This window comes from Elephas maximus, chromosome 6 (assembly GCF_024166365.1).
Source record: "Elephas maximus indicus isolate mEleMax1 chromosome 6, mEleMax1 primary haplotype, whole genome shotgun sequence".
Classification (NCBI taxonomy): Eukaryota; Metazoa; Chordata; class Mammalia; order Proboscidea; family Elephantidae; genus Elephas; species Elephas maximus.
Genome location: NC_064824.1, coordinates 117214363 through 117240343, shown reverse-complemented (window position 1 = coordinate 117240343; position 25981 = coordinate 117214363). Strand labels below are relative to the sequence as shown.

Here is a 25981-nt window from a genome sequence, read left to right as displayed (position 1 = left end):
AGACTTGAATGTGAACGTTCATAGTAGCATTATTCGTAAGTCAAAAAGTGGAAACAATCCAAATGCCCATCAACTGGTGAATGTATAAACAAAATGTGGTCTACCCATATAATGGAATATTACTCAGGAGTAAAAAGGAAAAAAAGTACTGAGATATGCTACAACGTGAATGAACCTCAAAAACACCATACTGAGTGAAAGAAGCCAGGCACAGAAGACTGCGTACTGTAGGACTCTATTTATATGAAATGTTCAGAAAAGGCAAATCTACAGGGACAAAAAGTAGATTAGTGGTTTCCTGGAGCTAGAGGTAAGATGGTGACTAACTGTAAATGAAGGAATTGTACTGAGGTGATGAAAATGCTCAAAAACTGGATTATGGTGATGGTTTCACAACTTAGCAAAGTTACTAAAAATCATTGACTCGTACACTGAAAATCAGAAAATTTTATGGTATGTAAATTATATCTCAATACAGTTATTTAGAGAGAGAGGTGCAACATATTCTTCTGGGGAGTCCCAGGAGGAAAGATCACTGTGTTTCAGAGAAGCAGGGGAAGACTTTGTAGTAGGAAACACTAACTTTGAACCTCAATTAAAGCGAAGTGTTATCCCCCAAAAAGAATTTCATTCTTTTCAGTAGAATATCTGTATTACAAAATAATTACATACTTGATTATTTTATAACTGCCTCCATTTTTGCCTCTTAGCCTGCACAGCCTAAATATTTACCACCTGGCCTTTTGGAAACCCTGGTGGCATAGTGGTTAAGTTTTATGGCTACTAACCAAAAGGTCAGCAGTTTGAATCTGCCAGGCGCTCCTTGGAAACTCTATGGGGCAGTCCTACTCTGCCCTATAGGGTTGCTGTTTTTTTTTTTTTTGGTGGCCCTTTACAGAAAAAGTTTGTTAACCCTTCCTCTACACAGACACATTTCCCTTTAGAAAAAGAAATCTGAGACCTGTTTTTTCTGTGTTGTTAAGGAAGATTAGCAAATCTCCTTGAACTAAGAGAGCTGAAAAGAAACTTGATCTCATTATGTTAGTCAATGTTTTTTATGCCTCATCTGTGAAAATAGTCTCAAATGCCATCCACCTGCCCTCCAGTCTCTTGTAGCTGGCTCTGGATGCGCTGGCAGAAGTCGGGATTGCACAGCAGTGTGAGAGGGGACTTCAGTTGAATGGGCACAGGCTTGATGGTCTCTAGCAGGTGTTGCCACTCCTCATCGCTGTCTGGCTCCTGAGGCAAAGGTGAGTAAAAAAGGTCAGGAGAAGGTTGTAAGGTTTATGGGTAGTAACTCCCAACCTGGGCTTAAAAACCCTGGGGAACCACGAAATAACTGTTAGAAGCCAATGACTCCTTTGGCACAGATGTATTTTTTTCAGCCATCAGTTAAAAAAGTACAGCTGGTAGTACGTGAGGGGTCTTGTAAAGTCTCTCAGAGAACACTGGCACACATGCACAAAGCGATATCTAGGAAGGTGTCCAGTGCAGCACGGTTTGTAATTAAAATAAAATTTTTTTTTAAAAGCCAATCATTAAGGAAATAAGAAATCGTGCCACTTCCACATTAGGAAGTGCTATAAAGTCATTTAAAAGACTGTGGTACTGAGAATGTATTACTTATGTAAATATTCCTGTCGAAAATGCATAATCTGAATCTAATCAGGAAGAAAGATCAATTTGAGAAACAGTCTACAAAATAAAAGGTCTGTGCTCCTCAAAACTGTCAGTCATGAAAGACAAAGGCTAGGAACTGCTCCAGATTAAGGAGACTAATGAGATAAACAACTAAATTCAACGTGTAATAATTGATTAGATCCTAGACCAGGAAAAAATTTTTTTGTTGCTATAAAGAACATGACTGGAGCAATGGCAAAATTTGAATATTTTTTTTTTTATAAAGAACATTACTGGAGCAATGGCAAAATTTGAATATGGACTGGAGAATAGGTAACAGCATGACACAATGCTAAATTTCTGATTTTTATAACGTACTGTGGTTGTGCAAGAGAATGACCTTGTTCTTCGGAAACACACCCCAAAAACCAAACCCACTGCCACTGGGTCGATTCTAACTCATAGCAACCCTATGGGACAGAGCAGAGCTGCCCCATAGGGTTTCCAAGGCTGTAAATCTTTACAGAAGCAGACTGCCACATCTTTCTCCTGCAGAGCACCTGGTGAGTTTGAATGGCCAACCTTTCAGTTACCAGCCGAGCACTTAACGACTGAGCCACCAGGGCTCCTCAGGAAACACACAATGAAGTGTAAACAGATATGTCTGTAACTTATCTTAAGATAGTTCAGAAAGATGGTGTCTACACACACACGTGCATATATACATATCTACACACACATATATATACACATCACACATATATACACATACATGCATGCATTTGTATACACATACGTACACACAAAGATGGCATGTCTAAACCAAAACCCAGTGCCATCGATTCGACTCCAACTCATAGCGACCCTATAGGACAGAGTAGAACTGCCCCATAGAGTTTCCAAGGAGTGCCTGGTGGATTCGAACTGCTGACCTTTTGGTTAGCAGCTGTAGCATTTAACCACTACGCCACCAGGGTTTCCATGGCATGTCTACGTACACATAAAACCTGTTGCCGTCGAGTCGATTCTAACTCATAGTGACCCTATAGGACTGAGTAGAACTGCCCCATAGAGTTTCCAAGGAGCACCTGGTAGATTCGAACTGCTGACCTTTTGGTTAGCAGCCATAGCTCTTAGCCACTACCCCACCAGGGTTTCCATGTATGTGCGTATTTGTGTATGTTTTTTTTTTATATATATATACACACACATACATACGTATATATGTATATATACATATACATACACACAAAGACACACATAGAAAATTATAAAGCAAAGGTGGCAAAATGTTAACAAATGCTGAATCTGGTGAAGAGGTATCCAAAAATTCTTTGTAGTATTCTCATAATTTTTCTATAAGTTTGAATTTCAAGAGAAAAAGTTAAAACCCTAAAAAAGACAAGAGAGTGAGGCAGAACGATATGATCTGACGCAGAAAGATCTCTGAACAGGTCGTGTGGTAAAAACAGGCATGGTGCAGAACAAAATAATACATATGGTATGAACTCACTCAGTAATGTTGAAATAAAGTCAAACTATGTACTCATAAGTGTGCATATAACCAAAAAAAACCATACCTGTCGCCATCAAGTTGATTCTGACTCATAGTGACCCTACAGGACAGAGTAGAACTGTCCCATATGGTTCCCAAGGAGTGCCTGGTAGATTCGAACTGCTGACCTTTTGGTTAGCAGCCACAGCTCTTAACCACTACGCCACCAGGATTTAGTGTGCACGTATGTGTATGTAAAAGCACAGAAAGTTTGGAGGAAGACAGACTAAACTGGCAACTACGGGCACCTCTGAGACTGAGGTAAGGCTTGTGGGGGACTTTTGTTTTTCCTATGTATTCCAATTTTTTTTAAATTACTTGTTCAGAAACTGTGCAATGAAAATCTATAATAATAAGAAAACAATTTCTAACACAAAGGAGGCTCATACTTGGGTTGAGAATCACTATTCTAGAAAAACATCTACCCAGACCCAAAGTCCCATGGCAGAAGGCCAAGGAGAACCCCTAAGGCTCACCTCATTTTCTAGGTCTACAGCATCAATGCTCCTCTGGCCCACCACCTCTGACTTCAGCTCTGGGAATGCCTGTTCACAATCCACGGTGATCTGGTGTTCCCTAACGGAGGAAACTGATGAGTAGGGTGAGCTCCAGACCTGTGAGGCTGGAGTTCATTGACTTGTCCCTCGCCCAGGCTGAGGCTAGGAATGAGGAAAGCCACATAGGATCGGATAAAGGTGAATGCTTTCTGGGATGTGGCCAGGACAGGGTATTTGACTACTACAGACACACCCCTGACTGCCCTCCCTCTTTGGATCTTATTCTCATGTCTTCTTTGGCAGTTTTCACCTGTGGCTCTCAACTCATACAGTTTTCTTTTTTGGATGGAGAGATTATCCTTTCCCTTTCAGTTAATGTACAACTAAAAAGGAAAAGTTTCCTAATCAGTCAGGAAACTGTCTGGAATTAGAACCCAAGAACCCAGGACCAAGACTCCCAGGGCCCTGTCCATATTTAGGCAGTGGTTAGTAACAGGGATTACGTTGTATATGCTTTGGCTGGAATAAAAAATTTGCAAGATACTTCACCCTATAAATCACTGGGTATACCCTGCTCACCGAGGTGTAGAGGGGGCCTCTCCAGCCCCCCACTCAGCCCAGCTGCTCTTCATTTCTGAGGCCAAGATCCCAGCCAAGAGGCCTGGTTCCTGAGGGGTGGCCCTTAGCCTGGGCAGGGGGGCTGTGCCAGGAGCCACCTTGCTGGTCCTATCCTCTTGCTCAAGTGCAGATTCTGTGTTCTGGTGTTTCTGCAGGAGATGGGTGGGAGACACTAGATCAGAACTATTTGGTTACCATAGGGCAATATGGATCCTATTCATGGTCCTTTCCCAACCCTAGAAAGTCACTCTCTTTCTCCAATCACCCCAGTCACTAGTCTGGCCATGTCTCATAAACTCCTCTGCACCACGCACCTTCTGCTTGGCTTCCTCAGCCATGCGTTTACGTGCCTGACGCAAGATGCGAGATTCACTACCCTTGGGGGCCAACCGATGTGCCTGTTCGTCCTTTAGGACCTGAAGTTCAGGGGGTAGGCGACTGGTGAATGGGGTGCCCAAATCTAGGGCTGCTGGCTCAGTTATTACTGCAGGGAAGAGGGGGAAGACATAATACTGGAGCTGCAACTAGTATGACCACTTGGCCAGAGACAACTTCAGTGTCTCCAGGCTTCTGTGGAAGATCATCATTTTGGCAAAGTGACAGAGGGAAGGAGGTTAGAAGAGAAGTGGCAAGGTTAGGTACAGGGCTAGGATGAAAATTCAAGTTGGTGGAGGAAGGAGGAGGTGCTGGACCCAGGAGATTGGCGGGAGTACTTAGAGAGAGTGTTGGAGTAGTGCAAGAACCCTGGGAGTTCTGGTGACTCACTGGTGACATGGCCAGCAATGAAGGGGTGATGTAAGAGGTCTGGCCAGGACAGACGCTGCCGGGGGTCCTTGGTGAGCAGTCCCTGCAGGAAGTTCTGTGGAGAGAAATACTCCATCAGTCCTTTCTCCACTTGCCTAAAGGCTTTAACTCGCCAGCAGAACTGACAAACCAAGACTCCTAAGTCCATTCTCACAGCAAACTAGCTAGTCTTGATCATATGCTTTCTATACCTTTCCTTAGGCCTCACTTTCTTGGCTGCAATCAAGGATAGACCTCACTGCCTCACCTTCTGTCCATGGACTTTTTGGAACCCCAGAAGTAAAAACAGAAACCTCAACGCCACTAGCTTGGTGAGGAAGGAGAAAAAATGGGAGAAAGAGAAAGATGTCATTTTCACAATCATCTGTAGAAAGCAAATACTCAAAAGGACTCCCAAAGTGCTAACGTTGCCCTCCTTTTGATTAGGGTTTGTGGCTGGGTAGGAACAAATGCATTTATGGTTAAAAACTCACTCGCACGCAAAAGCTATCGTGTAAAGCTGTAATTGGGAGGATTCAAAAACAGAAACATTTCAGCAAGTCTTCAGATGGTCGAGGGATAGAGAGACTGCCTCTGAAAAGGGTATATCTGTTATGAGGGATCCTTGGAAAAATCCTCAGTTAGGCCTGAAACACGAATAGGAAGACTAGTAGATTACGACCACTGTTCTAAAAGAAGGTAGATTAGTTAACTGCAGCTCTTGCTGAAGATGCCTGCATAACTGTCCAAAGAGACAATGAATTTCCTTTGTTTAGATTCTTTGTAATAACTTATAACCCCCAAATAGGATGGGGAGAAATTTGTTGCTTTTTAGATAAAGCAAAGGAAAGCTGTAAAGGCATATCACTCTAGGAGATTGTATTTAAATTTCATTGAAGGCCCATAACCTTGCCCCAGATAAGAAATTCAAAGCGTCAGAACTTCGACTTAAAGAGAAAGGTGGTGGGCTTCAGCCTGCTGAGATTTAGCTGTAATGAACAGGTACCACCTCTATTGTATGCCCCTAATCACTGAGCTACCCTGCCAGCTCCCACCATCCAGATGTCTGAAGATTCCTTTTTCAGGCAGAGGGCTGAAGGCTCTGTGGATAACATCTAGCTATCATTGGGGCATCGTGTCTGATAGAAAACAAATGGAATACAGGGCACATGAAAGGACCAATATGTTATTCTGGGGTCTTGAAATCACCTTTCATTGTGATAAAGTATAGCCTGGCCCAAAGATGGACTGCCACTTCCAAACACTGCAAACCTTAGAATATCCTCTCAGATAAACCCCTGAAGTAGAAAAGTAAAGCTGCTTTGGCCCAGCTCTTCCAGTAGTTCAGTAATTACAAAGTCTTGCCCCAGCTCTGGAAAAGGGAATGCGCGCAGAGGGAGCCATGTTTCTGATGCAGAAGCAATCTCCCTTTTTATATTCATTACCTTGAAGCAAGGGCTAAGGGTGGAGGGCCAGCGCACAGGGTCCTTGAGAATGAGGCTGACCAGTTCAAAGATGCTCGTGGTATAGAAGGGAGGGGTGCCTACAGCCAGTTCATACAGGATGCAGCCCACAGACCAGAGGTCTGCCGTGTGGTCATATGGTCGCTCTTCCACCAGCTCTGGAGACATGTAAAGTGGTGTGCCTTTAATGGATGTCAGCACCATCGTGTTGGTGCTCATAGCCCGGGCAAACCTAAAAGAGATGATGGGATGGAAATGAAAAGGGAGAAGATGCTCAATGAAAACAAGACCTGGTCACTAACCATCTGTCATTGCATGAGATATCCCAAACCTGAGCACAGAAAGCATCTTTGACTAGGTTCCAAAAGACCCAGCAGGAGTCCCAGGCTCTAGCTCAGATTCTAAAACAAGGCCCAAGTAAGTCATGCATACAGTCTAAGACTCCCTGCAGAGCTGGAAGCATAGATGGAAGCTTAGGATCCTCACCCAAAGTCACAGAGCTTGATGCCACCACCCTTGGCAAGGAGGATGTTCTGAGGCTTCATGTCTCGGTGCAGGATTCGGTGGGAATGCAGATAGTACAGGGCCGACACCAACTGGGCAGCAATGGCCTGAACCTAGGGGCCAAGCAGTCAGGCAAGAAGATCGGAAAAGCAGGAGGAAGGAGCCTGCGGGGGAGCCCAAAGACTCCTCCCTAATCCTATGCGGATACGGTCTTTTCCTCCTTCCCTTTTTTCCAGAGCTTCACACTGTAACTTCCTTAGTTTTTGCTCCCCTTGTTCGTTCACTGTTTCATTTGTTCATTCATTTATGCATTCAAGGGAAATTTATTGAATGTCACTATTGTGTAATCACAGCCAAATTCTCAGATTCATCATTTATAATGCAACACCTATCTCAGAGAATTACTGTGAGAATTAAATAAGTTAGTACACGTGAGGTAATGCTCAGACTGGTGCCTGGCAGTTAGTAAGCATTCAATATACATTACCTACTGCCCTCAAGTCGATTTCAACTCAGCGTAATCCTATAGGACACAGTAGAACTGTCCCATAGGGTTTCCAAAGCTGTAATCTTTTTTTTTTTTTTTTAATTTTCATTGTGCTTTTAGTGAAAGTTTACAAATCAAGTCAGTCCCTCACAAAAAAATTTATATACACCTTGCTATACACTCCTAATTGCTCTCCCCCTAATGAGACAGCACACTCCTTCCCTCTACTCTCTTTTCATGTCCATTCGGCTAGCTTCTGACTCCCTCTGCCCTCTCATCTCCCCTCCAGACAGCAGCTGCCCAAATAGTCTCATGTTTCTACTTGATCCAAGAAGCTCATTCTTCACAAGCTTCATTTTCTATCCCATAGTCCAGTCCAATCCCTGTCTGAAGAGTTGGCTTTGGGAATGGTTCCTGTGTTGGGCTAACAGAAGGCCTGGGGACCATGACGTCTGAGGCCAAGGCTGTAATCTTTACAGAAGCAGACTGTCACATCTTTCTTCTGTGGAGCAAATGGTGGGTTCACGCCTCCAACCTTTTGGTTAGCAGCCAAGTGTTTAACCACTGCACTACCAGGGCTCCTTTCAGTACACATTAGCTGTTATTAAACAAGACAAAGTTTCTGCTCTCAAAAGACATAATCAGAAAAACAAAAATGCAAATGAACAAGATGATTACAAATGATGATGAGTGCTCCAAAGGAAACAGAGAGCTGTGATAAAGAACACTGAGTGGAGCCTACTTTTAGAATGCAGAGAAACCCTAAGAGATGAATACGGCTAGAGAATATGGTTCAAGCAAATCCTACCGTGGACAGCTACGCCCTGGTGGTGAATTCTGTCTGACCGCAACCCTAACTCTTACTGCCCTCAAGGACACCACCATACTAGCTGGCCCTTCTTCCCTAAGATACCTAAGAATGACACCACCATTGGTTATAACTACTTATGTTGAAAAGTATATGTCAGGTGCACTTTTAAACACCCTAAGTAAACTAATGCATAAACCCTCAGAATAACCTAATAAGCTAATATTATTGTTATCCTCATCTGTAAAATAAAGGAAACCAAAGTACAAAGAGGTTAAGCAACTGGACCAAGGGGAGCCAGGTAGGAAGTGGCAGAGCCAGGCTTTGAATCCTGATATTCTGGCTCCGGTGTTCACATACTGTACTGTCACACCACGTTGCCTCTATATACATCTAGACTCTTATGTTCTTCTCAGGAGTCTTGAAAATGGAGACTGTCAGTGCCCTCAGCTTTCTTACCAATTCTTGACCTGGAACGAGGTGAGGGGCAGGGAGAAGTTTGAGTCAGAAAGCATACCTGGTCCTCAGGAAGCTTCCCATCATCTTCTAGGATCTGAAAGAGTTCTCCCTCAGCATAGTCTGTTACCACCACTACCTGCAGGGAGAAGGCAATGGCGATGATAGCTCCAGATTCATGCATCCTGAAGTGGGGAAATTCCTGGGACCCTGTGCTGGAGAAAGGTGACCCAAACCATCGAAGCACACCTCTTTGTCAGTCTCAAAGCTGTCAAGCATATGCACAATGTTGGGATGTCGCAAACCCCGCATGATTTCAATCTCTCGTTGCAGGTTCCTCAGCTCCTTCTCTGAGCGTCCCAATTTTGGAATGAATTTCAGGGCCACAACCTGTCAGTGGTAAAGTGAAGAGTCATGGCCTAACCACACTATTGAGATGGGCTAGGAATTCAACATTTGACTGAGAGGTCCAGAACACATCCTTTATACTGTTTCAGAATCTCTCATCATACCTGTTAGTCTCCTCCTTCCATTTTCTCTGTGGTACCCTGACCTTACCCAAGTTTCCCTCTCTCCACCAGGAGGAAATAGCTCCACCAGACAGATCTCTTTGGTTACTTGGGGAGAAAACCTAGAAAAATAGTGGATGCTGGGAGAGATGTTCTGAGCTGGACAAAAGAACTCAAGATTCATGGGATTTAAGGGAAAGGGAAGGAAGGGAAAATGAAATGGGAAGAAGTGAGTTATATGAATTATCTTTTCCTGCATGGTATAAGTAATAATAATAGCTAATGTTTATTTGTTATTTACTAGATACCAGGCACTACACTAAGGGATTTAGTGTGACTTATAACATTTAATCCTCAAGCCCCATCAATCAGACGTTATTATCCTCATTGCCTAGTGAGGAAACTGAGGCACAGAGAGGTTAAGTAACTTGTCCACAGTTCTAAAGCTAGAAAGCAGTAGAGCTACGATGTGAACCCAAGCAATCTAACCCCAGAGCTCATACTCCAAAAGATGTATGAAGAAGTCAGTGACTTAGTAATACAGGTCGGAACGTATGTTTCCCTTCCAGCCCCATTTTCCACTGATGTTTCCCCTTTTGGAGTTGGGGGAGCAGAGTCCCACCCAAAAGATATCCCTCTTTGTTCACCACCTGAGCACTGTATTTTCTTCGACCCTTATACACCCTCCCAAAAGAGCCTTCTCCAATCATCTCCAACACATGGTACTTTTCCATGACAGGCGTCTCAGGATCCCTCAAAAAGAAGGAGGTAGAGATGGTGGTGAAGGGACAGCTCCAGGGACAGTTCCGCACATATGGGAGACCTGGTACGGGCACGGGAAAAGGGTTAATGTCAGCCACCTTGCCTTTTCCTCTTTCACAATAATCTAGGCCTCGAAAATATGGGAGGCTGGAGTTGATGTAAAGATGAAGAACGAGATCTTGGAGCTCCTTCCCCTTTCTAGCCTCCTCCGGTTCCCCAGCCCAGCCTCACTCAACCGACCCCTCCCCCCACCCAGCCTCGTCCCACGACCCTGCCCCTTTCCAGCCTCCCTCATGGTCCTGCCATTCTCAAACTCTTCACCACCCTCGCCCAGATCCCCTTACCCACGCGCCTCGCAAGCCAGAGCCCCTCTCGCCCCCAGCCTAGGAGCTTCAGGCTCCTGAGGCCGAGGGACGCCGACCCTGGCCTTCATCCCGCCCCTTCTGGCTGCCTACGTACTTTGCCTGACTTACAATTCTCCTTCACCAGCACTGCCGGTCTCTTTGGACTTTCATTCTTACCAGTTTTACTCGCTAGAACTGGACAAAGGCTTGGAGGACAAAGGCGTTCAGCTTGGTGGGAGAGACGGTGGACCGCCCGTAGGCACTAGCTCGGGCACTTCCGAACCGTCCCTTGGCCATTAGGCCCCACTAAGGACCCGGAGTCTCCGGTTGCCTAGAAACGTTTGCTAGCCACCGTTCCCATCGCCCTTAGCATTCTGCCTCCGACCTTCCCAAGAGCACTTCCGGTTCCGGCTACGAGCCGGCGAAGACATGGCCGTGTGTGCGTTGGCTGCTCCCGGGGATGAGGACTGGTAACTTTGGGGCATGGGCTTTGGCCGGCCGCCTGGCTTGGTCTCAGGGACTAACGGCGGCCGCGGAGGATTCGCCCGGCGGGCTCATGGGGTGGAGCGGGGGATGAGAGCTAGCAGAGACGCTGATACGTCTCCCTAGGAGAGCCTTTAGACTGGGCAGCCGGGTTTTGGAGGGGTACTGGTGTGAGCGAAAGGAGATCGGATGTGGGCCGGGCCCCAGTTCGGGCCGCGTCTCATCTGCTTCAGTCCCTTCTTCGGCCCCACCCTGTCCCATCTTTTCTTCCTGCAGCACATTTGCTCAGGAGTCGGTGGAATGCCTGCTCATCAGACCTCCCCATCTCCCTTATACCTCCAGCTTCCATGTCCCTTCCCCCTTGGGTCAGCCTATTTTTGCTGAGGCCTGCCTTAACCTTTTCCCTTCCGTATAGCACTAATGAGGACTGTTATCAGAATAAAGCCTTACGCTTCACAAAAAGCTCTCTTAGTCCTTCTCTCAACCATTCTTAACAAAAGACCAGAACCTTGAAAAACTCCGGGATTTGGAAACAGGGTAAATATGGCTTCACTCACATTTTACTAGCTGTGTGATGCTGACCAGGCCACTTAACGTCTGTGAGTTAGTATGCTTAGCTATACAAAGTAATAAGTGTGGCTTCTACTCGTAGAATCATTGAGAGGATCAGGACGTATTTGTAACATATATAAACCTCACTTTCATTAAGATCTTTGAGGTGGAGGCAGCTGAGGAGCATAGATGTGGCCCCAAGAGGTAATTTGCCAAAAGGTAAATATTAACCGTGAGGAATCCACCAGGTCCGCCAGACTCCAACTCTTATATTCTTACTACTGGGACATTCTGCAGTCACTTTTTATGTCACCACCTGCTCCATACCTCACATCCAGGGCTCAAGTCAAAGCTAGAGCAGGAGAAGTATTGATGGGCCTCCTGATTCAGGCAACTCAGTTCAGTGTTTCATTGGCTTAGGGAGCCCAGCCAGTGCTGGCCTTGACTGAGTCCATCTACCCAACCCAGTGCCATCGAGTCAATTCCGACTCATGAGTCCATCTAGGCCGGTGGTTTCAAATTGTCCTGGGGAACTTTAAGATTCTGACACCTTGCACCATGGAGATAGAAGCAGTGGCTGCGGCAGCGAGTCCGTGGTGCTCTGAGCCTCCCACTCCCATGTCAGCCAGAACTACTCCACAGTTATCTATTTTATATTTTGGGGTTTCTGCCTGTGACTGAGGTGCCCTGGTGGCACAGTGGTGAAACGCTCAGCTGCTAACCAAAATATTGACAGCTCAAACCCACAAGCTGCTCCGCGGGAGAAAGATGTGGCAGTCTGCTTCTGTAAAGATTTACAGCCTTGGAAATCCTATGGGGCAGTTCTTTCTACTGTGTTCTATAGGGTCACTATGAGTCAGAATCGACTCTAGGGTAATGGGTTTTTTTTTTTTCTTCCTGCCTAAAAAAAAAAAAAAAAACAGCTTTAAGGACCACTAATATGTAGGCCATGTTAGAAAAGCCTTGCTGCTGGTGAAGAGGGAACAATGTTTATAACTATTGGAAAGCGTACAAAGCATGCGTTTTTCATGTATTATGCTGGTAGAGGTGTGTACTCAAACCAACCACTCATCTTCAGTGTCATTATAACTGCCGTTTGTGATTAAGCATGTGTGTCCTCTGACTTAAAATAGAACCACTGGATCCTGACTCAGACAGGTTGATGATATAAGATCAACCAGACAGCCAAGATCATAAATATATCCAGAATATTCTGCATACTATGTCCTTCTCTCTTTGCTTTTAAAAAAGAAAATTATGTACAAATGGGAAAAAAAGAGGACATAAACTATGGCCCTGATACTATTAGGTACTTTACATAAACAAGTCATCTTTAGTCCTCATAATAAACCCTAAAGAGTAGGTGGTATTATCCATATATGGTAGACAGGGCAGCTCAGACCACATAGCTGGTGATTGGTACCTATTACTGACTGCATGACTCATGGCTCTTCCACTACAACACAGCTTTTATACCACCTAGATCTGTCGTTCTGCTCAGGTTAGTATCTCCTTTGAGAAGGATTAGAGTGACTCTGGTGTTGGCATTGTGTGTAGAGAGTAGACAGGGCACTGTCTGGGCCCCATGCCCAACAGTGGGGAAAGCCAGAAGTAGTTTTGGGAACTTCGATGCTGATGAATAGAAACCATATTTCTGGATCAGAGAGATGGCTGCTAAGTGACTACCAACAGAGGAATGAAACCTAAATGGGAAACCTGACTCTGATCCCAGTTCTACCTCTTAAGCCTTGAGATTTGGGCTGGTCATTTCACCTCTTCGGGAATCCGTTTTCTCATCTTCGACAGAAATGATCTCTAAAATTTGGATTCCGGGCTTTCTCCCTGGCCACTTGGCAACATATTCCTCAATTTTAAAGGAGTTTAGCATGAGAATACATTGAGGCAGATTGTCATTTTCTACAAAGCCAGCCTTCATTGGCCTTAGCAGGCTTCAACAGGGAGAGCTATAATATTAAGCCAGTCTCCCCTTGTCTCTCTAGGGTCCTCCCCTCTGAAGTTGAAGTGTTAGAGTCTATCTATCTGGATGAACTACAGGTGGTTAAAGGAAATGGAAGGTATGTATCCACCTAGGGGTGGGAAGGAGTCCTCTAAGTAATGAGGAGAGGATTCCATGTAGAGTTTGGCCTTAAGTCACTGTGAGCCTTGATTCAGAGCTGATGTTTCTCTCGTGAAGACAAAGGCTGTTCCTTTCATTGTCCTAAGAGACAGAGTCCCATGATTACTTCCCCTGCCCCGTGATTGTCACACGCTCATCATCTGCAGTCTTCAAGCCCCTGCACAGTCACATCCGAGGTCTCTACTTCATCCACTGCAGATCTTTACCATGGGAGATCTACATCACCCTACACCCTGCCACTGCAGAGGACCAGGACTCACAATATGTCTGCTTCACCCTGGTGCTTCGGGTCCCAGCACAGGTGAGGCCCCTAGTCTGTGGCAGCAAAGGGAGGAAGGGGAGAGGACCTGAGGTGGAGCACTTGAGTGGTAACTTGCTATTTCCCCCACTAGTACCCCAATGAGGTGCCACAGATCTCTATCCGGAACCCCCGAGGACTCTCAGATGAACAGATCCGCACGTAAGTTTGGCCGGTCTGTGCAGGGAAAACTCAGGATACAGCTCTGCCTGGTGAGGGAAGGGGGCAGGCCTAATATTTGGGTTACCCTCTTTCTTCCAGGATCTCACAGGTGCTGAGCCATGTGGCCAAGGCCAGTCTGGGCACTGCCATGCTCTATGAACTCATTGAGGTAAGAGGTGTGCAGTGCTAGACTGGGGGGCTGTCCTTCCCTCCAAGCTAGACCAGTTTTTCTCAAGGGAAGACATGGGTCTAGAGTCTGAACTATACCTGGAGTCACTTCATCTCATCATTGTTTAACCACCAACCAGTCGACTTCAACTCATGGCAACCCCATGTGTGTCAGAGTAGAACTGTGCTCCATCAGGTTTCAATGGCTGATTTTTTTCTTAGAAGTAGTTCACCAGGCCTTTCTTCCAAGGTGACTCTGGGTGGGCCCAGCCTTTCGGGTAGCAGCCAAGCATATTAACCGTTTTTACCACCCAGGGACTCCAGTCATTGTTTAGGTAAGACCTAAATTAATCACGAAAGATGAGACTCACTTCTATTTCAAGAAATTTCCTCCAAGATAGTTCTGTAGCTTTCCCAAGTTGACTACTCCAGCATCTTGAAAGAAAATTACTTTTCCTCTAACTTGTGATTTTTATTGCTTCAGTTTCATTGCATTTTCTATTCCCTTTGGACTGGCAACTGAAAATGGCAAGAGATACGGATCTTGCCTAAAATGGGGAGGGGGTATCTTAGTCAGCCATATTTGAACTTTTGAAGGCCAGCCTGCCATCAGGGCTGAATGGAAAAAGTCATGGTTCCTTCACTTAAAGACTTAATACCCTGGTTAAGGAAACAACACACATGAAGCAATACTTAGAACTACATGTTGGTATGTTTTGGTTGAGGTTAAAAACACAATTAAGTACAATCTTGTTTTCCTTACATTGAATTGATTTAAGAAAACCATTGAGAATTGAATGAAGGTGTGTGGTCTGGAGTCAGAGTTATCGTTAGTTGCCATCAAGCCGGCTCTGACTCAGAGCGACCTTATGTATGAGAGAACAAAACGTTGCTTGGTTCTGTGCCATCCTCACAATCATTGGTATGTTTGAACCCATTGTTGCAGCTATTGTGTCAAAAGCTCTCGTTGAGGGTTTCCCTTGTTTTCGCTGACCCTGTATTTTACTAAGCATGATGGCCTTTTCTAGGAGGGGGTGGCACAGACTACTGTAACACTGTTGAGTCAAGCCTCTACAATGCAGCTTTGAAATTGGTGGAATTCTAGAGTATTAACTATTCAAGTAGCAGTGCAAACACATATTTCATTGCCCAACCAATGGCATTTGAATTCTCTGCCCATTTGAGTTGTCCATGCCTTGAATTTCTTTCTGAAAGCTATCTCTAGAACAAACTCGTTGCCCAGTGAGGGAGTTGTACTCCAAGGGGGTTAATCAAGAAAGGCCGCCCATAAGATACAAGTTTTAATTGAACTTTTGTTTCTCTCCAGGATATACTTATTTTCCTCTCCAAGATGAATTTAAAGCGACTTAATGAGAGAAAAAGTTGAATTGGATTTGGAAGCCAGGAAGATCACATTTGGGGGAGGGTTGGGGATGTGGGAGCATCACCGAGATAGAAATGCATAAACACAAGTCAGCAAACTGGCTTGAGGGAGGCAGTCCAGCCAGTCATTCCTGGGAATGGTCCACAGGCTTGGTTCACAATTCTTGCTTCTGCCTCCGTTTGAACCGTGTCTTCTCTCCTCTCAGAAAGGGAAAGAAATTCTCACAGATAACAACATTCCCCATGGGCAGTGTGTCATCTGCCTGTATGGTTTCCAGGTGGGTTTTTCTCTTGGCGCCTGGGGATCTGCTTGGGATGGGCAGTGGAGGGCTAGTGAAGAGCTCTGGCGCAGAGCCCTGCATTGTCCTTCCTCCAGGAGAAGGAGGCCTTTACCAAAACTCCCTGTTACCACTACTTCCACTGCCGCTGCCTTGCGCGGTACATCCAGCACATGGAGCAAGAGCTGAAGGCTCAAGGAGAGGAGCAGGAACGGCAGCACGCTGCAACCCAAAAGGTAGACTCCACCCACCCCTGCCATCTCGACACCCTTGGTCTCTGACTTTCACAACCTTTTCCATCCTTTTACTCCAGTGGCTCTAAACCTTTTTAGGGTCCTAGATACCTTTGGAAGAAGCCCTGGTGGCGCAGTGGTTAAGCGCTTAGCTGCTAACCAAGAGGTCAGCAGTTTGAACCTACCAGCTGCTCTGTGAGAGAAAGACGTGCCAGTTTGCTTCCATAAAGATTTACAACCCTGGAAATCCTACGGGGCAGTTCTGCTCTGTCCTACAAGTCAAAATCGACTTGACAGCAACAGGTTTAGTTACTTTTGAGATTAATGAAAGCTCATCTCAGTCCAGAAAAAAGTGCACCCTTATATACACTTCTGGTATTGCATGTACTGTTAGGGAGTTCCCAGACCCCTAGTTCCCATCCCTGCTCTGTCCTGCCTCATCACTGAACAGGTATGCTTATCACTGAACAGTCTCTGCCGTCTGCAGAGTAGGCTGGCTGGTTGGGTGCATCTTGGGCTGTGAAGCAGAGATGTGATTTCTCTTCTTTTTTAGGAGGCAGTTGGTGTGCAATGTCCAGTGTGCAGAGAGCCCCTTGTGTACGATCTTGCCACACTGGAAGCAGCCCCTGAACCCCAACAGCCCATGGTAAGGGAACTCCTTCCAGCCTGAGCCAGGAGTAATGGCATTTTCCAAGGAAGGGGAAATGACGTCTTGCCTGCCTTGAATGGGATCTCTGGAATTGAGCTTGACCTGCCTAGGACCACTCCGCAAAGCTGCAGCCCCACCGGGAGCCTAAGGTTTAGGATTAGAAACCAGAACCTGAGGAGCCAAAGCAAGAGCCTCATGCAGATCTCTTGAGGCAGTCCTGGAAGAGCAGGGGTTCAAGTCAGCCTTCAGTTTATTCTTTCCTCCCTGCCACCCTGCTTTCTTGCCTCCAGGAGCTGTACCAGCCTGATGCAGAGAGCTTGCGCCAGCAAGAAAAGCGCAAACAGCTCTACCAGAGACAGCAGGAGCGGGGGGGCATCATTGACCTTGAGGCTGAGCGTAACCGGTACTTCATTAGCCTCCAGCAGGTGAGGCTTTCCCACTCCTTTGTGCCACCTTTCTGCAAACACTATGACTCTAGTGTGGTCTGTGTTCTACCCACACTGGTTATAGGATGGTGGTTGGCTCAGATGGTAGGAGATGGGCCTGCAGTTCCTGGCCTTGTAGAAACTGCATCTCCCTCATTGTATCTCCTGGCTTCCTTCTAGGCTCCTGCCCCTGTGGAACCCAAGTCAGCTGTAGATGTCTCCAGAGGATCCCACCCACCCAGTGCCCTTGCCGCAGAACTGTCCACCTCACCAACTGCCCAACACACCCCGTCAACTCTTCTGCCTGCGGACTCCCAACAGACAAGTGAGAAGATTTCAGGGGCTAGGCCAAATCAGCAGAGGTTGGGCAAGACCCAGAAAGCTATGCCAGATCCCCCCCGGGCCAATCGAGACTCCTGGCAACCACCCGAACGGCGGTATCTGAAGGGAGGGGAGTGCTGTGCTTCCAAAAGTACCAGTGACACTCAGGAACTGCCACCTCCTGAGGGGCCCGTCAAGGAGCCCATGGACCTAAACCAAGGGGCTCAGGGCCCTCCCCAAGAGAAGGGGCCTGGCAACCGGCAGGGCCCCCCACCCCGTAAGACTCGGGATTGTACTCGCTGGGAGCGTTCCAAAGGTCGGACACCAGGTTCTTCCCACCCCCGCCTGCCTCGGGGTTGGGGAGTCCACAGGCCTGGTAGTCGGAGAGAGCACCTGGGCCTGGAACCTGAAGATGGTTCCTAGCAGTATTGTTGGTGGGAGGGGGGCGGGCAGGGAGTTTCAGACGGGAGGGGAGCAATAAAGAGATTCGGCCTTTGGCTTTTTCTGCTCAGCAGCGCTCATTCTGTGTGGTATGGCGGTCTTCTAAATTACTAGCAAGACTGGAGTGGAGCAGAGTTGCTCCAAACTGTGCTCTGATGGCTGTTCTCCCAAGGGGTTATGGTCTGTATAGAGGGGTCCAGCATCTGAGCTAGTGAGTTTTAGGGAATGCTAGTGGGGTGTCAACATGTGAGAATACTCAGGAACCACCCTGCCACATAACCCACTGTGTATTTTCTGTAAGTTATTGTTAGCTACCATTGAGTCAATTCTGACTCATAGTGACCCTGTGTACAACAGAATGAAATACTGCCCAGTCTTGCGCCACAGTTGTTGAGCCCATTGTTGCAACCGCTGTGTCACTCCATCTCATTGAGGGTCTCCCTCTTTTTCACTGACCTTCTATTTTACCAAGCACGATGTCCCTCTCCAGGGACTTGTCCCTCCCGATAACGTGTCCAAAGTATATGAGACAAAGTCTCACCGTCCTTGCTTCTAAGGAACATTCTGGGTGTACTTCTTCCAAGACAGATTTGTTCATTCTTCTGCAGTCCATGGTATATTCAGTATTCTTAGCCAACATCATAATTCAAAGGCATCAGTTTTTCTTTGGTTTTTCTTATTCGTTGTTCAGCTTTATATACATATAATTTTTAAGGCCATTAGGGGGAAGAATGTACTTTCCTGTGTACTACAGTACATCCTCTCCACTTGGCTACGCCCCAACTACTTGTTTATGTCGTCCCTGACCTCTGTTACTAGTTGCTGTTGAATCAGTTCTGACTCATGGCAACCCCGTATGTGCCAAGTAGAATTGCTCAGTGTGGTTTTCAAGGCTGTGACCTTTTGGAAGCAGATCCCAGGCCTGTCTTCCAAGACACCTCTGGGTGGGTTCGAACTGCCAACCTTTCAGCTAGTAGTCCAGCACTTAACTGTTGGGTCACCCAGGGACTCCTGCAGGCATCTGCAATTGCAGATCCTGCTTTTTATTCAAGTACCAATATGGTGAGGGAAGAAAGGAGCTCTGAGACAGAGGAGTGTACCAGGTGTTTATTGGTTTCCAATAGTTGGAGAGCTGTGCACAGCCCGGTCATCTCTTCAAAGTCTCAACATTATGGATGGCCCCTGCAGGGTCATTTTTATACAGCATGAAGTAGCCCTGCACCTGGGCAGGACTGATCTGGGTTGTAGCTTGAAGGACATGTTCTGCAAAGGCTTCAGCCAACGAAGGTGCTTGCCCTGGATAGAACCTCTGGAACATCTGGGTCAGTTGCCAGTGTGAGCAGTAGCCCACGTACTCCTTGAGGTCTACTCGCCCAGGACGTACCAGGGCAGGGTCCAGCCTAAGAGAAGGAGGCAGGAAAAGCAGAGTCATGAGTACCAGTACTACCAGCATCCCAAAAGATGGTTCCCTCTAAACCTCCAGATCCTTCTAGGGCACTGAGGGGGTAGAGTCTCCTTACCTGTCAACATGGTTGGTCGTCATGAACACAATGCGTGCCTCTGTGGAAGCCACACCATCCAAGGCATTGAGCAGTCCGCTAAAGGTGAGACGACCTAGACCTTGGTACTTTACTGGATCTGGAGGAAGGCAGGGACAAACAAGTATGAGTAGTCATAGCCCTAGCTAGTTAAAATGAGCATCTCCTTCCATTCCCCACCATGTTCCCCTGCTTATCAGTGCCTCCTGTGGGCTCTTCCAGGTAACGCAGGCATCCTCATCAGCGTATGGATCTCCACTCCCTTATATGATTCCTCATTTACTTCTATACCTCATTTACCTTCATTTGGAAACACTCCCCTTCCCCCAGCCCCCTCACTTACCCTCCGCAGCTAAGTCTCGACTGAGAAAAGCAGCATCCACGTCCTCCAGAAGCACCAGGCTCTGCTGAGGGGCCACGCTCAGCAGGTGGTTGAGCCGGTCATCAGAGAGGCTGGAGTCTGTGAGACTCAGCAGGCAGATGCTGTGTTCCAGTTCCCCAGCCAGGGCTGTGCTATGGGGGTGGGGAAGGGGAGGTGACAGGAGGTGGTGTAGGCCACCTTGGAAATCTTCCTTGGCCCCGCTGCCCTTTCCTCACTGTCCTGGGAGGTGTGTCTGAAAAGCCTAACCCTTCTACCACCACACCCTGATGTTCCACGTGTCTCAATTTATCTGGGACCCTGTTCCCTAGGTTTCCAACCCCATCAGCCCAGTTTTTCTCCAAAGGTTAAGTTTTGCAAAGTTATGAGAAATTTTGAATCTACTCACATAAAACTGCTCTTTCCACAACCAGGGGGCCCATAAAGCAGGTAGCCACGTCTGTAGGGAATGCCTAGGAATATAGCCAGGATGATCATCAAGATCTAAAATGAATCACATACTCTGCCCCAAATGTCCACATTCATCCCCAGTCCCGCCAGCTGAAGGCCTGATGGCCTTGGTATTGGAATAAATTATTCTGTGGGCAACTTTTCTTTCCCATTCATTTGGAAGTTGGCCTAGAGTTTTCTGCTTGCCCCATCTTGTGTCCTAACAACACATCAAAAGAGCCCAGTCAAGACCCCAGTTGCTGCTCACCTCTGTCAGTATACCACTTGGGGTTATCAATGAATTCCCGGATGTCTCTGATAATTCGGTCAGCCAGACCCTGTTGTAGAACCACAGAATTCAGAGGCCGCCGCCGGCGTGGATAACCAAAGGGACGCCATTCAGAGCCCACGGCTGTGTACATCACTGTCTTCCCTTCCTCCTGCTGCAAGGCTAGCTCTCGAGCTGGGAGAGAGGAGATGAGACAAGGCCAGTAATTCCTCTTTCGCCACGGCTGATTCTTGAACTAGACAAAGACCTGTGCTAAAACACCTTCTTCTGGCTCCCTGCTCCCATGGGCTCTGGTCCCCTTATTCGTCTTCTCCAAGGCTGCTTACTCTGAGGTCAAATGTCACCACCTCTGCAGCCCCATTATAAAGCCTCCTGTGCCATCCACACCTTCCTCCAGGATGTTGAAGAAAACTTTGCGGTCAGTGCCCAGAGCCGTGAAGGTGACAGATTCCCAAGGAGTCCCCGTCTGCAGGTCTATCATCTGCATCTCTCGACTTCGTTGCACCCGGATCCATTTCCCCTGATACCTAAATAAGAATGGCCCAAATGACAAGATCAACATAAAAATCAGTTGGATTCCTCTATACCAACAAAGAGAACTCCAAAAAAGGAAATCAGAAAAATAATACCATTTACAATAGCCCTCAAAAAGATAATTATGAATAAATCTAACTGGAAACGGAAAAGACTTATAGAAAGAAAACGACAAAAAACTGCAAGAAACCTACATAAATGGAAAAATATACAATGCTCATGGATAGGAAAATTTAACATTGTGAAAATGTCAATACCCAAAGTGATCTACAAATATAATGCAATCCTGATGCAAACTCCAACAATATTCTTTAATGAGATGGAAAAACTAATCAACAACTTTATACGGAAAGGAAAGAGGCCCTAGATAAGCAAAGCATTATTGAAGAAGAACAAAACCGGAGGCCTCACACTCCCTGATCTCAGAACCTACTATACAACTATGATAGTCAAGACAGCCTGGTACTGGCACAATGACAGACACATAGACCAATGGAACAATTGAGAACCCAGAAGTAAATCCATCCACTTAATGGACAGCTGATAATTCGATAAAGGGTTGAAGTTCATCAAATGGGGAAGAGAATGTCTCGTTAACAAATGGTGCTGGCAAAACTGGATATCCATCTGCAGAAAAATGAAACAAGATCCATACCTCACACCATATACAAGAACTAACTCAAAATGGATCAAAAACCTAAATGTAACACCTAGAACTATAAAGATCATGGAATCAAAAATAGGGACAACACTAAGAGCCCTAATATACAACAAATAGAACACCAAACATAACTAAAAATACACAAAGAGCAAAAGATAAACTAGGTAGTTGGGATCTCCTAAAAATTAATTAATAATAAATTAACGCTCATCGAAAGATTTCACCAAAAGAGTAAAAAGAGAACCCACAGACTGGGGAAAAAATTTTGGCTATGACATATCTGGCAAGGGTCTAATCTCTAAAATCTATAGAAAACTCTACAACAAAAAGACAACCTAATTAAAATATAAAGGATACGAGTAGACACTTTACCAAAGGAGATATTCACGTGGCTAAAAAACACATGAAGATATGCTCGCAATCATTAGCCATTAAAAACAAAAAAACCAAACCTGTTGCCATCAAGTTGATTCCGACTCATAGTAACACTACGGGACAAGTAGAACTGTCCCATAGGGTTTCCAAGGAGCGCCTGGTAGATTCAAACTGCCGACCTTTTGGTTAGCACCCATAGCTCTCAACCATTACGCCACCACGGTTTCCCCATTAACCATTAGAGAGATGCAAATCAAAACCACAATGAGATACCATCTCACCTCAGCAATAATGGCACTGATCAAAAAAACAGAAAACAACAAATGCTGGCAAGGTTGTGGGGAAATTGGAACTCTTATACACTGCTAGTGGGAATGTAAAATGGTACAACCACTATGGAAAACAGTATGGCACTTCCTTAAAAAGCTAGAAATAGAAATACCATATGATCCAGCAATCCCACTCCTATGTATATATCCTAGGAAAATAAGAGCTATGACAAGAAAACAAACGAACACTTATGTTCACTGCTGCATTATTCAGGCTAGCAAAAAGATGGAAACAACCTAAGTGTCCATGAACGGATGGATAAACAAATTGTGGTACATACACACAATTGAATAGTATGCAACGATAAAGAATAGCGATGAATCTACAAAACATCTCACAACATGGATGAATCTGGAAGGCATATGCTGAGTGAAATAAGTCAATCGCAAAAAGACAAATATCATGAGACCTCGATTATGAATAGTCAAGAAAAAGTTTACACAGAGAAACATTTTTTGATGGTTACGAGGGATGGGAGGGTGAAGAAGGGAAAATCACTAACTAGAGAGTAGACACGTGTTAACTTTAGTGAACGGAAAGGCAGTACACAATATGGAGGAAGTCAGCACAATACAACCAAGGCAAGAGAAGACACTGAGAGGTACACAAGGATAAAAGAGGACGTAAATACTATAACATATACAATCCTGGAACAACAGTAAAAACAATTTATGAGTGGATACGTAGTGGTAAATACTATGACATATACAATCCTGCAACAACAGTAATAACAAACAATAATTTGAGTGGATACATAGTAGATATGTATGCTGAAAAGAAGTGGGAGGGTGTATGGGAGTACATCCACACGCATATGGTTTGGCTGTGGATATTTCTACATACATATTCGTATGTGCAGCATGTACATCCATATATATAACAGAGCACACAGGGGGCACAGCCATGGCAACATCCAAGATATAACCAAACACCTCAAGGAAGTGAGTTACTGGGCTTGAAGACTACGGATCATAATCTTGGGGGACATCTAGGTCAACTGGCAAAACATAGTTCATAAAAACAACGTTCTACACCCTACTATGGTGAGTAGTATCTGGGGTCTTAAAAGCTTGTCAGCAGCCATCTAAGACACAACTATTGATTTCTTTCCGTCTGGAGCAAAGGAGAGTGAAGAAAATCAAAGACTCAAGGAAACAATCCAAAGAAGTAATGGACCACATGAACCACGCCTCCACTAGCCTGAGCCCAGAAGAACTAGATGGTACCCAAAAAAACCAAACCCACTGCCGTCAAGTCAATTCTAACTATAGCGACCCTACAGAGCAGAGTAAAACTGCCCCATAGAGTTTCCAAGGAGCGCCTAGTGGATTTCAGCTGCTGACCTTTTGGTTAGCAGCCGTAGCTCTTAACCACTACGCCACCAGATAGTACCCAGCTACCACTACCACCCTGATCAGGATCACAACAGAAGGTCCCAGTTAGAGATAAAAAAAGAACAAAATTCAAATTCATAAAAACGACCATATTTACTGGTCTGAACAATCATTTACACGAGACCAAAAAGGGCAACATCTACCCAAAAGCAAAGATGAGCAGGCAGGAAGGGGCAGGAAAACCTGACAAATGGAAATGGGGAACTTGGTGATAACGGGGAGAGTGCTGACACACTGCAGGGATTGCAGCCAATGTCATGGAACAACTTGTGTATAAACTATTGAATGGAAAACTAATTTGTTCTGTTAACCTTCACTTAAAGCACAGTTAAAAAAGAAAAAGAATGGCCAAAATGGGGTGAGCAAATGGGTCAGACCCTGCTCCCCTCATTTTCCTTTTCTGCTCTTAAAGCCTTCCCTGGCTCCCAACCTTACCAGATAAAATGGTTTCCGGGGCTGGGAACAAATTCAAATTTGGTGGAGATGCGGCCACTTTCATGCTGAAGGTACGAAGTCTCCACACTGAGGTGCTGAGTTCGGGTACTGTGGCGGGTCAGCCAGCTAAGCAACCAAGCATAGCTCCTGTCTCGAGCAGGGACTTCCAGTGTGATCATGTAATGGCGCCGGAATGCCACCATGCCCAGTTGGGCACCTTTCCGGGCCAGGGCGAGGGCTGTGCCCACACCAACCAGCCCAAATCCAGCCCCAAAGTAGGGATTGTCCTTCAGGGCCAGAATAAAGTCTGAGAGGGACATCTTGAAAGGGAAACACCGAGCCTTACAAGCCCTGAGGCATTATCAAAACCTAGGGGTTGAAGGCAGTGGAAATGAGACAATGCATAAGATTAGCTTAGAAACAAACTGGACTCCATAGTTCCTATCCCAAACCACCCCACTCCCTCCTGTAGAGGGACAGGTAGGCACTACTGTGTGCTTCAATATCCACCCTTTGTGGGGGGGAGGGGGAAGAGGTTGGAATGCGAGGGCAAGAGAACTGAGACTCCAGGCCCTTTGTTCCCGTTTGCCCTTCATTAGCCTGTTCATACCTGTTTCCTGCCAGAGGAAGTGTCTGGAGATTCCTTAAACCCCAGGGAGCAATGTAACCAGCTTCACATTAGGATAACGGAAGGACAGAATTTTTGTGGTCCCTGAGACCAGCTGGGACAGAAAGGTGCCCAATGCCTGCAGTCAGCAGAGAGTGAAAGAGCTACTCTTTTCCACTGACATGGCAGTTAACCCCGTGCCTTCCTTGAGTAAGGTCTTTCAAACATACTCTGCCTTTCACGCCCAATTCCCCTTAACCTGCCCTGCTTAGAATTTTATTAATTCTCATCTAACCTGTCTCTCTAAAACGTTTAAATTCTAGTTCGAAATGGCCTCTTAATGAGTCTCCACCTCCAGCTTCACCAAAATGCTACACAGGTGGGCTCAGCTCCAATTCTATCACTCGCCCTGCTCTAATACTTCCAATGGCTCCCAACAGACCACTGAATTAGGTACGAACTCCTCAGTCTAGAATCTAAGGTTCTCTCCAACACAGCACCCACCTACCTTCCCTGGTTTAGCTTCTAATACTCTAGCCAAAAAATATGCGAACAACCTCCCACCGCCTTGCTTTTGAAGGTCTCTCAGCTCGGAATACCCGTTCTTCTTTATACCCTCCATTCTCGGAAAAAGAAATACTGCCCTTTTGCTACTTCCTCCACGGAGTCTCTGCTGAATTACCCCAATAAAATGTGACCGTGTCTAATTCTAGGCTGTAAGATCCCAAGGGGTAAGGGCCAAGCCGTTTCTAGTATCCCGCCCTTCTTCCCCACCACCAATCCTCCTGCCACTTTGCCTTGCGCCTGGCTCGCAGGGCGGTGAACTGACAGCAGTGACCTCGGCGGAGGTTCAGGGTTAGGATCCAGATTTCCAAAACATCTCTGCATGGAAAGCCGCAGAAGGAGCCCTCCCCGGCCCCGGCCCATGCTGGACGCTCAGGAGCCCACTCCCGAACCCCCTCCACACCCCAGCTTGCGCCTCCAGCCGCGTGGTTTGGAGTGACCCGTCACTCCGCCCCCTTACCGCCATGACTCTCTGGCCCTCCCTCTCGATGGTTTCACCTCCTCGCACTT

At 46.1% G+C, this 25981-nt stretch overlaps 3 protein-coding genes across 16 annotated transcripts in view; 1 reads left to right on the top strand and 2 right to left on the bottom strand.

Moving 5' to 3' along the window:
* STK36 (serine/threonine kinase 36) overlaps positions 1-10703 on the bottom strand; it is a 58313-nt gene extending 47610 nt beyond the window's left edge. For 4 of the 8 annotated variants that reach the window (XR_007517964.1, XR_007517963.1, XM_049888186.1 and 1 more), the window contains exons 1-11: positions 10407-10515; positions 9951-10123; positions 9041-9181; positions 8853-8930; positions 7023-7153; positions 6519-6768; positions 5056-5149; positions 4605-4774; positions 4252-4439; positions 3652-3751; positions 1096-1239 (exon numbers count right to left, since the gene is read on the bottom strand). Coding sequence is in view for 6 of the 8 variants with exons in the window: in XM_049888186.1 (XP_049744143.1) it covers positions 1096-1239; positions 3652-3751; positions 4252-4439; positions 4605-4774; positions 5056-5149; positions 6519-6768; positions 7023-7153; positions 8853-8930; positions 9041-9181; positions 9951-10034 (1380 nt within the window). In the remaining 2 variants the exon portion in view is untranslated. The other 4 variants (XM_049888187.1, XM_049888189.1, XM_049888191.1 and 1 more) reach the window with 4 other exon arrangements.
* A 107-nt stretch (positions 10704-10810) lies between these two features.
* On the top strand, positions 10811-17936 carry RNF25 (ring finger protein 25). Of its 2 annotated transcripts, none has more exons than XM_049888185.1 (10): positions 10811-10876; positions 13442-13516; positions 13777-13879; positions 13971-14038; positions 14138-14207; positions 15796-15867; positions 15966-16103; positions 16654-16746; positions 17040-17174; positions 17355-17936. In XM_049888185.1, the coding sequence occupies exons 1-10, from the start codon at positions 10836-10838 to the stop codon at positions 17916-17918; spliced, it is 1359 nt and encodes a 452-aa protein (XP_049744142.1). In that variant the 5' UTR covers positions 10811-10835; the 3' UTR covers positions 17919-17936. The 2 variants fall into 2 exon arrangements, with proteins under 2 accessions (XP_049744142.1, XP_049744141.1); XM_049888184.1 differs by having other exon boundaries at positions 15942-16103.
* Positions 17937-19028: 1092 nt separating this feature from the next.
* Positions 19029-25974, bottom strand: LOC126078102 (mitochondrial chaperone BCS1). 6 transcript variants are annotated; one of them, XM_049888182.1, is made up of 8 exons: positions 25932-25974; positions 24301-24669; positions 20959-21098; positions 20551-20745; positions 20242-20305; positions 19818-19987; positions 19457-19574; positions 19029-19336 (listed from the first exon to the last, which is right to left on the bottom strand). In XM_049888182.1, the coding sequence occupies exons 2-8, from the start codon at positions 24618-24620 to the stop codon at positions 19084-19086; spliced, it is 1260 nt and encodes a 419-aa protein (XP_049744139.1). In that variant the 5' UTR covers positions 24621-24669; positions 25932-25974; the 3' UTR covers positions 19029-19083. The 6 variants fall into 6 exon arrangements, with proteins under 6 accessions (XP_049744139.1, XP_049744135.1, XP_049744134.1 ...); XM_049888178.1 differs by having other exon boundaries at positions 24301-25046; positions 25932-25944; XM_049888177.1 differs by lacking the exon at positions 25932-25974 and adding an exon at positions 24911-25857.
* Between the last annotated feature and the right edge of the window lie 7 nt (positions 25975-25981).

Coding starts and splice junctions, on each gene's coding strand:
- LOC126078102 (XM_049888182.1), bottom strand. CDS start 24,620: ATGTCCCTCTCAGACTTTATTCTGGCCCTGAAGGACAATCCCTACTTT. Junction 20,746..20,958: donor CTTCAACATCCTGGAGGAAG/GTGTGGATGGCA, acceptor CCTCTCTCCCAG/CTCGAGAGCTAGCCTTGCAG. Junction 19,575..19,817: donor TCGAGACTTAGCTGCGGAGG/GTAAGTGAGGGG, acceptor GCCTTCCTCCAG/ATCCAGTAAAGTACCAAGGT.
- RNF25 (XM_049888184.1), top strand. CDS start 10,836: ATGGCCGTGTGTGCGTTGGCTGCTCCCGGGGATGAGGACTG. Junction 13,880..13,970: donor TGCTTCGGGTCCCAGCACAG/GTGAGGCCCCTA, acceptor TTCCCCCACTAG/TACCCCAATGAGGTGCCACA. Junction 16,747..17,039: donor CTGAACCCCAACAGCCCATG/GTAAGGGAACTC, acceptor TCTTGCCTCCAG/GAGCTGTACCAGCCTGATGC.